Here is a 13,490-nt window from a genome sequence, read left to right on the forward strand (position 1 = left end):
ATTCTTACATCATGAGTTTAGGAGAAAAGATTTGCTTCCAAGTGTTGAGGCCATAGTATTGGTTTTACTCATCAAACTGTATGGCTGTGTATCATTTGTGCTGTGCCATGCTTAGTTATTCAGTCATGTCCGACTCTTTGCAACCCCATGGACTGTTAGCCTGCCAGACTCCTCTGTTCATAGGGATTCTCTGGAGTGGGTTACCTTGCCCTCCTCCAGGGGATCTTCCCAACCCAGGAATCAAACCGGGGTCTTCTGCATTACAGGCAGATTCTTCACCAGCTGAACTACCAGGGAAGCTCATGCATCCTTTAGAAAACATATAAAATAGAAATACAGGCCAGAGAAGAAGGGGATGACAAAGGATGAGATGGCATCACCGACTCGATGTACATGAGTTTCAACAAGCTCCGAGAGAAGGTGAAGGACAGGGAAGCCTGGTGTGCTGCAGTCCATAGGGTTGCAAAGAGTTGAACACATCTGACTGACTGAACAACAACAAAATTTTGTAAAATGACTAAAATTAATTTGAAGCAAATTAAAATTTCATCATCATTGTAAAGCTGCTTAAGAAAGAAAGTCTTAAGAAAATGTTAGAATGTTATACCTCAGTTCCCATACATGAAAGTCATTTATCACTGAATTATTTTCTCAGAAATTTTGTAATGCTTAAGAACTGGGTTACTATGAAAAGTTGCTTTTTTAATATCATGTCTATAAAGTTCGATTCTATCTGATGTTTATTCTCATCCTTCAGCTCTCAATTGCCCAATGAAGAAGGGATGAGAATTAATGCCAGCTTGAACCTAGCATCTCTGACACAGTGAAACAGAACAAAAAAAGCCAAAAAAGCAAGCTTTAGCTGCGCCAGAATATCTTGGTGTATAGTGAAGTTCACAAGAAAACAAATAGAAAGAGTATTTCAAATGGAAAATAAACGACCAACTCAAACAAAGTAATTTGAAGGTACTATGAAAGGTACTAAAGGGAAATGAGATCATTTAGCATAGGTTTTCAAAGAATGTGAGATTTTGATGGGAGAAGGTAAAAACTGTTGATAGTAAAGTTTAAAAGAGGGACAGAAGGACATTCCTATTGGGAGGCCTATTGAACACACATGGGCAAAACAACAGCCCTGTTTCCTGAGCAGCCCTGGATCTACTCAGAGAAAAGGAGATAGGCAAAAATTTACAGAGTTATGCTTCTGAGAAGATTCTTATACTATGTCTCAATGGAAAGTATGGAGATATACCTTCCTATGGCAGTCAACTTAGAACCAACCTGAAACAGTGGCCTTACTGAAATACCCAATTTTTCTCATATAATTTATGCAAAGCTTCACAAGGGCACCAGTGGCCTAGTAAAAACTTTATAATCTAAATGTTTTGCTTTTGCACAATGAAGGAAACTATAGTCAAGGTGAAAAGACAGCCTTCAGAATGGGAGAAAACAACAGTAAATGAAACAACTGACAAAGAATTAATCTTCAAAATATACAAGGGAGCTTGTGCAGCTCAAGACCAGAAAATCAAACAATCCAATCAAAAAGTGGGCAAAAGACTTAAACAGACATTTCTCCAAAGGAGATATGCAGATGGCTAATAAACACATGAAAAAGTTGCTCAACATCACTCATTATTCAGTCAGTTCAGTTCAGTCACTCAGTCATGTCCGACTCTTTTTGACCCCATTAATCTCAGCACACCAGATCTCCCTGTCCATCACCAACTCCCGGAGTTCACTCAGACTCACGTCCATCGAGTCAGTGATGCCATCCAGCCATCTCATCCTCTGTCGTCCTCTCCTTCCCTGCCCCCAATCCCTCCCAGCATCAGAGTCTTTTCCAATGAGTCAACTCTTCGCATGAGGTGGCCAAAGTATTGGAGTTTCAGCTTTAGCATCAGTCCTTCCACTGAACACCAAGGACTGATTCCTTTAGGATGGACTGGTTGGACCTCCTTGCAGTCCAAGGGACTCTCAAGAGTCTTCTCCAACACCACAGTTCAAAAGCATCAATTCTTCAGTGCTCAGCTAGGGAAATACAAATCAAAACCACAATGAGGTATCATCTCATGCCGGTCAGAAAGGCCATCATCGAAAAGGCTACAAACAGTAAATGCTGGAGAAGGTGTGGAGAAAAGGGAACCCTCTTACACTGTTGGTGGGAAGGCAATCTGGTACAGCCACTTGAGAGAACAGTGTGGAGATTCCTAAAAAAACTGGAAATAGAACTGCCATATGATCCAGCAATCCCACTATTGGGCGTACACCCTGAGGAAACCAGAACTGAAAGAGACACATGTATCCCCATTGTTCATTGCAACACTTTTTAAAATAGCTAGGACATGGAACCAATCTATATGTCTGTCGGCAGATGAATGGATAAGGAAGTTGTGGTACATATACACAGTGGATTATTACTCAGCTATAAAAAGGAGTCTATTTGAATCAGTTCTAATGAGGTGGATGAAACTGGAGTCTATTATATAGAGTGAAGTAAGTCAGAAAGAGAAAGACAAATACTGTATATTAACACATATATATGGAATTTAGAAAGACAGTAATGATGATCCTACACACAAGGCAGCAAAGGAGACACAGATGTTAAGAACAGACTTTTTGACTCAGTAGGAGAAGGGAAGGGTGGGATGATTTGAGAGAACAGCATTGAAACATGTACATTACCATATGTAATACAGATGACAAGTACAAGTTCGATGCATGAAGCAGGGCACCCAAAGCCAGTGCTCTGGGATAACCGAGAGGGATGGGGTGGGGAGTGATGTGGGAGGGGGGGTCAAGATAGGGGAACACATGTACACCTGGGATTGATTCACATGGATGTATGGCAAAAACCATCATGGTAGTGTAAAGTAATTATCCTTCAATTAAAATAAATAAGTTAATTAAAAAGAATAAATGTTCTTAGTACCACAGTTTATTAAAACCAGGCACCTGATTGGAAGAGAGGCAAAGAGACTTATCCTCTATTACATTTTTTGTTACTTAGTTTGCATCAAGAGAGACTGATCATTAAACATAAGGAGATACTGGTGGTATTAATAATTTAACAAAAACTAGTGGAAGCATGTCATGAATAGCCAAGGTGTTGGATTGAATCACCATCTCACATAGGAAATCCTGAAAAAGAAATGCAACTCAAAACATAGGTTGAAGAAAATAACTTTTAGAAGGGAAGGTAGTAGCTTTGTGACTTAGGAATTTTATGAAGGCCCTTTGAGAATTCTTTTGGATTCTAACTCTCGTTCAGTGCACACCATGGAGCACCCAGTTGCTATGATTTGTTTGTGGAAAGAAAATAAAATAAACCTAAACCTTACCGCTTCCACTTCAGCAGGGTCGTACCAGACATTGATGTATGGATGTTGTAAGGCGTCATCCACTGATATCCTTTTCGCTGGGTCAATCACTAGCATCTTTGACAGCAAGTCTCTGGCTTGGCTGGCTGAAAAAAATGAATGAAGAAAAAAATTTGTTAAATTTTGATTGTGGCAAGGACATTTTTTGGAGGGAAAAATATTTTTTAAAAAGTCAGTTAGCACCTTCCTTCCAAACATCAGCTAACTTCACCAAGTGTTTAGGGAAATGCAAAATGAAACAATGAAATATTTTTTATCCATCAAATGCACACAAAACATGGCATAATATTCAATAATCTCATTCATGTTGGTTGCAGTATAAATTGATAAAGACTTTTTTAGAGGGCACATTTGGGAGTATCTTTTAAAATTTTAAATGTGAATATCTTATGACCCAACAGTTCTACTTTTAGGTATACAGTCTAGAGAAACAATTGCACATGTTCAGGAAAAGCATCCAGAAAGGACACTCACTGCAGCATTGGTCAAGGATAAAACATTTTAAACAATCTAAATGTTGCTGTTGTTCAGTCACTATGTTCAGCTCTTTGCAACACCATGGACTGCAGCACACCAGGCTTCCCTCTCCTTCGCTATCTCCTGGAGTTTGCTCAAATTCATGTCCATTGAGTTGGTGATGCTATCTAACCATCTCATCCTCTGCCACCCCCTTCTCCTTTTGCCTTCTATCTTTCCCAGCATCAAGGTCTTTTCCAATGAGTTAGCTCTTCTCACCAGGTGGTCAAAGTGTTGGAGCTTCAGTATCAGTCCTTCCAATGAATGTTTGGGGCTGCTTTCCTTTAGGGACTTCCCTGGTGGCTCAGACAGTAAAGTGTCTGTCTACAACACAGGAGACCCGGGTTCAATCCCTGGGTTGGGAAGATCCCCTGGAGAAGGAAATGGCAATCCACTCCAGTACTATTGCTGGACTTCCCTGGTGGCCCAGAGGTTAAAGTGTCTGCCTGGAATGCAGGAGACCAGGGTTTGATCCCTGGGTCGGGAAGATCCCCTGGAGAAGGAAATGGCAACCCATTCCAGTACTTTTGCCTGGAGAATCCCATGGAGGGAGGAGCCTGGTAGGCTACAGTCCACGGGGTTGCAAAGAATCAGACCCGACTGTGCGACTTCACTTTCACTTTCCTTTAGGATCGACTGGTTTGATCTCCTTGTAGTCCAAAGGACTCTGAAGAGTCATCCACCTGTACCAATTAAGTTTGGCAGTTTTAAGCATGGCAGGCCACAGTCCATGGGGTCGCAAAGTGTCAGACATGACTGAGCAACTTTCACTTTCAGATGTATTCACATGAACATAGTATTAATTGAAAAAACAACTGCAGAATGACCCATAGATCCTGATGCCACTGTATAAATCTGCCTCTTCCCAATAAAACAACAAACATTTCTCTCTCTCTTTATTTATGGTTATAAATGCATAGAAAAATTCTGCAAGGATCATAGACAAATTGAAAATCATAGGTACCTCTGAGAGGAAGAATATTCATACATGTATTGCTTACATAATTAAAAATAAAGGTTAAAGAATTGTTTTTTAAAAGGAAACAAACTGAGTGTACACCACTCATTTTAAAACTTCAGAGCTGCAAAAAATGACAAAGCAGTATCTGGAGGGAGGCAAGGAAGTTAGAGGTGACTTTTGGAGAACGGGAGAGATAATGAGGACTTTAATGGAAGCAGAAGCTTCACGGATTGAGAGAAGGGGGCAACTCTGAGAGAAAAAATCCACAAGATTTAGTAAACAAATTGATGCAGGGAATCTTGTTTATTTATTCAATATTCAACATACATCATCTACTGTGTGCCAGGTACAGTTTCAGATGCTAGGGATACAAAAAATTTGCACAGTGATAATCAGTAAATGTATTTATTTAATAACATTTCTGAGTGAAGTGTATTGGTTGCTCAGTCATGTCTGATCGTGTGTGTGTGACCCCATGGACTGTAGCCATCAGGTTTCTCTGAGTATGGGATTTTCCAGGCAAAAACACTGGAGTAGGTAGCCCCTCCCTTCTCCAGAAGATCTTCCCAACCCAGGGATCGAACCATGCTCTCCTGCATTGCAGGTGGATTCTTTACTATGTGAGCCACCAGGGAAGCCCCTAACTTTTCTAAAGGATGCTCTAAACATATCCGAAAATACAAAAAATGTTTCAGAAAATAAGGATCCAAACTGATTTGGAAATTTTTATGGTGAATATATTCAATTTATTCTAAACATGGTAAAACTTCAAATTAAAGAAAGGAAAATCTAAAACTGGTTTGCTAACTTAGGAAAAAGGCAGTGTGTTTGAATTCATGAATATGTACCAATTTTTAATTAGCAATTTTTATTATTAATGAAATATGGTTAATTATAAAATTTTGAAATTACATTAAACATAAAATCCAGAAAAGCCAACCTTCCCCACCATCTGGAAGCAATCATTCTTATTATTAATGTATTCCCTTCTAGTTTTATGTACTGTTTCATAATTTTGATTATACTAGAGTTAAAATGTGGCAGTCTAATTTTCACATCTACAGCATTTGTATTTCTTGTGTTATTACATTTTACTAAAATATTCACATTTATACTAATTATATATTTTTTAAAAATCACTAGTTAAATTACTGGAAGATTTTTTTATTTCTATTAGTCATTTTTCTGGGGATCTCAATTCCAAACACTTAATTTCTGCTACTTCCAAACTGACACTTTGAAGTTGACAGAGTGACAAAAGTACAGAAATATACAATGATTTTAAGTATTAGTTTTTCTGACTGTTAACCTAACAGGTCTGTGTCTATTTCATTAGTTCAAGACCTCTTTGATTTGTAACAGATTTTATACCCAGACTCACACACTCCATGGGTTCTCATGTCACCCACATTTCTGTTCTTGGAAGAGTAGGGGTTGCGGTGGTCTCCTCATCTATGGGAGAATGAACCACTGGAACACCAAATCATCTCACTAAGAAACAATGGTCACTACTGCTTGTAGGGAACAAAATGAGGAAGAGGAAAAGATTTTAATTCTTCATCTTTCATTCTTTTGTTTGCAAGTAAATGTCTTACACTCTTTAACAACAGGAGAATAAATCCTTCCCTTTGATTATTTGTGTAATTCTTTATAATTTGCTAATTTTGCATTATAATTATAATTCAATAATTATAAAATTCAGAGAGTGGTACAGGTAGCTGAAGGGAGAAACCCAACTGTGCAACGAAAGTGTCACAGACACAGAAACAACACTGTACTTAATTTAAAAACCACAAGATGGAAGTCTAGAGAAGATAATATGACCCTGGGAAGTTGTAACACTATATTTTGGTTTCTCCACCTCATTTAATTCTATATTAACTATAAATTAAGTCTGTACATTTAATCTGTAACTAATTAATTCTCCACTGAACAATTTGCAGTAAAATTTCACGAGTGTGTGTCCTTTTGCAGGGCAGGGCGGGGTGGGGGGATTCCCTAATAGCTCAGTTGGTAAAGAATCCACCTGCAATGCAGGAGATCCTGGTTCGATTCCTGGGTCAGGAAGATCCCCTGGAGAAGGGATAAGCTACCCACTCCAGTACTCTTGGGCTTCCCCTGTGGCTCAGATGGTAAAGAATCTGCCTGCAATGTGGGAGACCTGGGTTTGATCCCTGGGTTGGGAAGATCCCCTGGAGAAGGGAAAGGTTACCCACTCCAGTATTCTGGCCTGGAGAATTCCATGGACTGTAAAGTCCATGGGGTTACAGGGGAAGCTGAAGTTCCAATACTTTGACCACCTGATGTGAAGAGCCAGCTCATTGGAAAAGACCCTGATACTCTGAAAGTTTGAAGGCAAAAGGAAAAGATAAGATGAGGATAAGATGGTTAGATAGCATCACTGACTCAATGGATGTGAATTTGAGCAAATTCCAGGAGACAGAGGACAGAGGAGCCTGGTGTGCTACAGTCCATGGGGTCACAAAGAGTCAGACAATATAACAACCAAACAACAACATAGATCCCCTGGAAATAATCATTTTATTATTAATAAAGATTTATTATTTTTTATATCTAACAGTTACTGAGCATTTAGTGTGAGACAGGCAGTGTTTTAAGTGCTTGGCCAATTATTCAATTAATCCTCCCAATGATCCTATAAGATAGACACTTCTTGATTTAGTTTGTTAAAGAAGATACAAAAAGATTAGATAACTTGCCCAGGTTCACACAGATTTTAAGGGATAGGATTCCTTCCCCTAGGGAAAAAATCAGATTTGCTTCATATCCCCAATTTCTGAAGTGTCATAAGTTAGAATAAGAATTAAAATATTACTTATATTATACTTTATACCTTGCCAAATTTATTCTATGTCTTGAATCCTATAAAGAAGCCGTTATGATCTCCATTTTGTGGGTAAGAAATTAAGATTCATTACTAAAGTTCATAATGGCAGACATAGTAGTAGAAAAAAATACTTATTAATGAAAGGCTTTATGTTGAAAACAAAATGTGAAAGTAAAAATCTCATTTGTCACTCTAAAATAAAAAACAATGGTTAAGCATTTAGTAAAATACAAATAAAACTCAAACATCTATAGTTTCAAGATTTTACAATGAAAATCTTGTGTTGAAAATATTTTCCAGAATATAAAAATAACTGGAACAATTGCTTCAATGTCTATATAATGTTGTTCTTTTAGCATTAACATTGCAAAGTAATTTTAGATTCTAAATATGTGAATAGTTAACCCATACCACTGTCACACACTTTATTACTAGTCTTCTCTCTAGATATCCAGAAAATTTTAAAATCCTTGATTACTTTCCCTTTGTAATGAGGATCTTTTAAAAATACCTCTTCTTAAATTGAGGTTGTTGTTCAGTTGCTGTCGTGTCCGACTCTTTGCGACCTCATGGATTGCAGCATGCCAGGTTTTCCTATCCTTCACTATCTCCCTAAGTTTGCTCAAACTCATGTCTGTTGAGTCAGTGATGCCATCCAACCATCTCATCCCCTGTCGCCTCCTTCTCTTCCTGCGCTCAATTTTCCCAGCATTGGGAGAAGTGTGTCTATGGTCTGCATCACCCACGCGGTGGTTCTGAAGTTATCCCTGAAGGGCTTACCTTTGAGTTTATTGTGCTCAGAGTCCGCTGGGAAGAGGGAATCTGGAAAGAGCTTGGGGAAGGTGAGTCCTGCATACTTGGGCCGATTCTCCACATAGTTTCTTACGGTGGGTTGCAATTTCTTCATGAACTCTGGACATGGTGTTCCTAGTTGCTCAATAACCTTATTCCACTGGTCAATATCTGAGAATTGAATAGTTAAGGGCAAAAACAAGTGCAGGACACCAGCTCTTGCCTTTCACTAGTTGGGAGACTAACTGCTTCTCAGAACTCTGAACAGTCGATAACACAAAAGAAGTTCTAAAAAAACAACAACGGACAAACATATAAAATCAGATTGTCAGGCAGTGAATCCTCTTGGAATTTTAAATTCACTTTGAGAACACATACACTTTTGAGGAATTAGCATTACTTAACAAAATATGATATCATGAAAGAGTCTTTGGGTTGTGTCAATGGAAAGGTATTTAAATAACACAAGAATTTCTTTTATTGAGTTAAACTTCTATATAGCCATGTAGTGTGGAAGAGAAAAATTATAATGACATATAATTATATTATCATGAAATTATTCCATTTATTTTCTAAAAATGACAGATGAATAAATATTTTATAAGATTCATCTGTATTTTTCTTAAATTCTTTATAAGATTCTTTTTTCCTCTTGTTCTGAACAAAATGGGAAATTTCCTCGTCTGTTAATTTTTTCGACTCATGCACATTACAAATAGAATCAGTATGATAATAACTTATTAACTGTTGATCAAAGACTTAAAAGATTCTGTTTATCAAAGCAGTTGCAGTTTCATACCCATTTTCTTACTTCTGATAATAGTGCCTTATATCCTGAATATTGTAATATTCAATGAAATATGAAGGTAAACATAGGATGTTCAATTCAAGACAGATTTCATCCAAATGCCTGTGTTTCAAAAGCATGTTAGACATGGGGAATTTTATAAGGAAAGCATTACCTCTCTATGAAAACTAATACTTCCAAAACTGGGGGTCTTTGACATGCACACCCACTGATTGAGATTTTCTTTTTCATCTTTCATAGATATTTACTTCTGATAATAGTGCCTTATATCCTGAATATTGTAATATTCAATGAAATATGAAGGTAAACATAGGATGTTCAATTCAAGACAGATTTCATCCAAATGCCTGTGTTTCAAAAGCATGTTAAACATGGGGAATTTTATAAGGAAAGCATTACCTCTCTATGAAAACTAATACTTCCAAAACTGGGGGTCTTTGACATGCACACCCACTGATTGAGATTTTCTTTTTCATCTTTCATAGATATTTGATATGTTAGAGCTTGGGAATGACAAATACCACTCATGAAAACTCTGAATAGTCAACTGGAAGAAGTTGATTTCAAATAGATTTCCTTGCCATGTGTCAATGAAAGACAGAGGCCTTAGAAATTCTCAAATCCAATACCATAGGCAGTGTTGTCTCCAATGTTGCTAATTCTATAACTCCATCTTTAGTGCAAAGTTAATTCATTTCTGCTAATGCAATTTGTGACAGTTCAGGGAATGTTACTATAATATTATTTAATTAAGATTTGTAAAATCGTTACCCTTAGTTTTTCTATAGCATTGGACTAAAAATGATGGACAGTCCTGACAAAATTAACTATATTTAACAAAAATAAATATATAATACAATGTAGATAGGTGACTGAACAAAGGTAAAACCAAGCTAATTTGCAAATGTTCTTCTATTTCTCTTATAATCTAGCTGAATAAAATTTTAATTATATATCCTCTCAGTTACTAGGATGAAAAAAATGTATAATTGTGTAATATCAAGAAATGAAGTAAGAGTGGGGAAAACTAAAGAATATTCCTTTACAAAATGACAGAAATAACTAAACAAGAACGTCTCTCAATAAAAATTCATCTCAGTTACCATGTGTATGAGAATATATAGTAGTAAATGAGAATCATTAGGAATAAAGTAAAAAAATGCAAAAGATTAGAGTTAAAAGTTATTCAGACAAAAACTTATGTTAGTACTATCGATAATAGGTAAGCTAGATTTAGATATATTTTAAATAGAAAACATTAATACAGTTAAATAAACCTCAATGCTTACACTGTAAATTATGAAAAGAGATCTACTTTTTAATACTGTTCAGTTATCATGTCCTAATAAGACATAATTTAATCAGTGATCAAACTTCTGGAGAATTCTAAAGATTTGATCAGGGCAGAGAAGTTATCAGATTTTCTGTAAAGGAATCTTCTAACAAAGTTAGCAAAATACTCCCAATATACTAGTATATTTAGCTACAGTATGGTGGCTCAGATGGTAAATAATTTGCCTATAATGCAGGAGACCCAGGTTTGATCTGTGGGTAAGAAGATCCCCTGGAGAAGGGAATGGCTACCCACTCTGGTATTCTTACCTGGAGAATTACACAAACAGAAGAGCCTGACAGGTTACAGTCCATGGGGTCACAAAGAGGCAGACACTACTGAGTAACAAACACTTGATACAGTTATTTAACGAAAAAGTGAATTGCTTTTAAAGTAACATTTCCAAAACAATTACATGGTTTTTTTACAGTAAACTTTCAGAAAAAGTGAAAGTCACTCAATCGTGTCTGACATTTTGCAACCCCATGGACGATATAGTCCATGAAATTCTCCAGGCCAGAATACTGGAGTGGATAGCCGTTCCCTTCTCCAGGGGATCTTCCCAACCCAGGGACTGAACCCATGTCTCCCACATTGCAGGCAGATTCTTTACCAGCCGAGCCACCAGGGAAGTTTAAGGAGAGTCAAACATCCTGGAATTAATTAAACAAAAACTATTAAAATGTTTCATATTAAAAGTTATAATTAAAGTCTCTAGAAGCATTCAGCACATCTTCCTACCTTAGATTGCTCTTTAGATGAAATACTGTTATGGTCCTTGATGTAATGGTTTACCAAAAAGAAACACTAATCTTTATTATTGGCAATGAAATACTTGATTGTTCTAACTGTAAATATGTGGTATAGTCATCTTTAAAAGTGTGTGCCCTTTATTTTAACCAATCCATTTCAAGCTCTTTCTTCCCCAAAACATGACTAGTACATTTAAGCACTAAGTACATGTTTTACAGGCGTTCACAGGGTTACATCATTAACAACTATATACTTAGTTAACCATGTGAGTTTTCTCTATAATCATAATTAAACAAATACAATCCAATACTAGAAATATCTCCTGGCTCTAAATCCAGGTCTTGTTCCAAGGATTCAAATAGAAAAAAGACCAAGTCTGGAACTGATGTAGTAAATATTATTTTAATTTTGCCATAAAATTGATCGTAAGTTTGTCACAGGCAATCCCTCTTAAAGAATGCCTGTGAAACTGCTTTCTTAATCTATTAGGCCAACTTATTCACATAAAACAACTAATTTTATTAATATTTAAATAGAAAATAAGGTGATATATTTTAAAAGAACTTTTTAATCATCAGATTTCCACAATGATTATACTTTTAAAAATACAGAAAATATTAACCAGGTTTTTATGATTATGTGTTAATTTAAAATAGTAAATATTTTTTAAAAGAATGACCAAAATTACTTTTGTAAAACAATTTCTTTGCTTTAGGACACTAATAGGTCATCATGTTTCTACTATGTGAGTACCTATAGATTCCAGCATGTGCAGTCATCAAAAAAGCAAAACATATATATTTTTGATCTACTAGTTCAGAAATCATCATACAACATAATTATCAAATGTATTTAATAAAAATTTTAAAATTTCATCTAGTAGGAATTATTCAACAATATTCTCATCTAGTTCTAAATTCACTACACTAAAAAGTTTGTTTTTTTAAATAGAGTATGATAAGATAATGTACAACTATTGACTACTACTAATGTCTTCAATAAGTAGTATTGTAATAGATGAAAGAAACAAAGTATGGATTGTAAAAGTGATTATTTGAAATCCTAAGTTTGGAAATCATTCCAGCTAATTTTTGTCAGTTAGCCAAGAATTTACATTTAATGTCCTTCTTTTACATTAACTTCCTTGGTTGAGAAACTTTCTGAAATATATAACAAACTGCCTTGAGCCTAATGTATGAATAATGCCTTAATATTTTCTGAAAATTTGGGGTCATAATTTGTACCATGTACATTTAAGCTTTCAGAGGCTACCAAGTGGGATCAAGTGGCTTCCCTGGTGACTCAAATGGTAAAGCATCTGCCTGCAATGTGGGAGACCCGGGTTCAATCCCTGGGCTGGGAAGATCCCCTAGAGAAGGAAACAGCAGCCCACTCCAGCACCCTTGGCTGGAAAATCCCATGGACAGAGGAGGCTGGTAGGCTACAGTCCATGGGGTCGCAAAAAGTCAGATGTGACTTAACAACTTCACTTTTTCTTTCAAGTGGGATCATAAAGAGTTGTTAGTGGCTTCATTCTTCTATGCCCTTTGAATTATTTTATCTCCATTTTGTTTTTCCATTGATTACTTTTTCTTATGATGAATATGGTTTCCAGAGTTGACATCTTTGTGAATTCAGATTTGCTTTTTACTCTGCTCTAAGCCTTATATTCAGTATTCTGTGCAAAAATGTTGACATCTCTTCACAACCTAAAGAATATCAGTGTCTGTCCCCAAATTCTTAACTATGTTTTTAAAGATAATATTGTATAAGAGTACTGTCTTTAGAAAAGTTCCAGGAGTGACTACTTTTTCTTGCAAGACAAGCATCTACCTGGTTGGCACTGTGTTGTGTATTATTGGGTGGCTTTATGTTAGCCCTTCAACGAATGTGCATTAGGAGGTGGAGGTATGCATGCCACGTGTTAGGCATCATGATAAAAAACTGCAGTTTCCAAACTGAACATTCATAACTTAGGGAACTTATAAAAATATAGATCACTCCCCTCTCCCCATTGATCTACAAGATTCTGAATGCATATGTTTGAGATGATATCATTAAGAAACATCACAGTAATTGCAATCCAGGTGGCCCCTGGT

General features: G+C 36.4%; 1 protein-coding gene across 12 annotated transcripts in view; it reads right to left on the bottom strand.

The window, feature by feature from the left end:
- The window catches only part of MAPK10 (mitogen-activated protein kinase 10), a 415,330-nt gene that overhangs the window by 66,790 nt on the left and 335,050 nt on the right, over nucleotides 1-13,490 (bottom strand). For all 12 annotated transcript variants that reach the window (XM_069593214.1, XM_069593220.1, XM_069593211.1 and 9 more), the window contains 2 exons: nucleotides 8,486-8,668; nucleotides 3,342-3,466 (listed from right to left, as the gene is read on the bottom strand). In XM_069593214.1, coding sequence (XP_069449315.1) covers nucleotides 3,342-3,466; nucleotides 8,486-8,668 — 308 coding nt within the window. The remainder of the gene's footprint in view (nucleotides 1-3,341; nucleotides 3,467-8,485; nucleotides 8,669-13,490) is intronic.

This window comes from Ovis canadensis, chromosome 6 (genome assembly GCF_042477335.2).
Source record: "Ovis canadensis isolate MfBH-ARS-UI-01 breed Bighorn chromosome 6, ARS-UI_OviCan_v2, whole genome shotgun sequence".
Classification (NCBI taxonomy): Eukaryota; Metazoa; Chordata; class Mammalia; order Artiodactyla; family Bovidae; genus Ovis; species Ovis canadensis.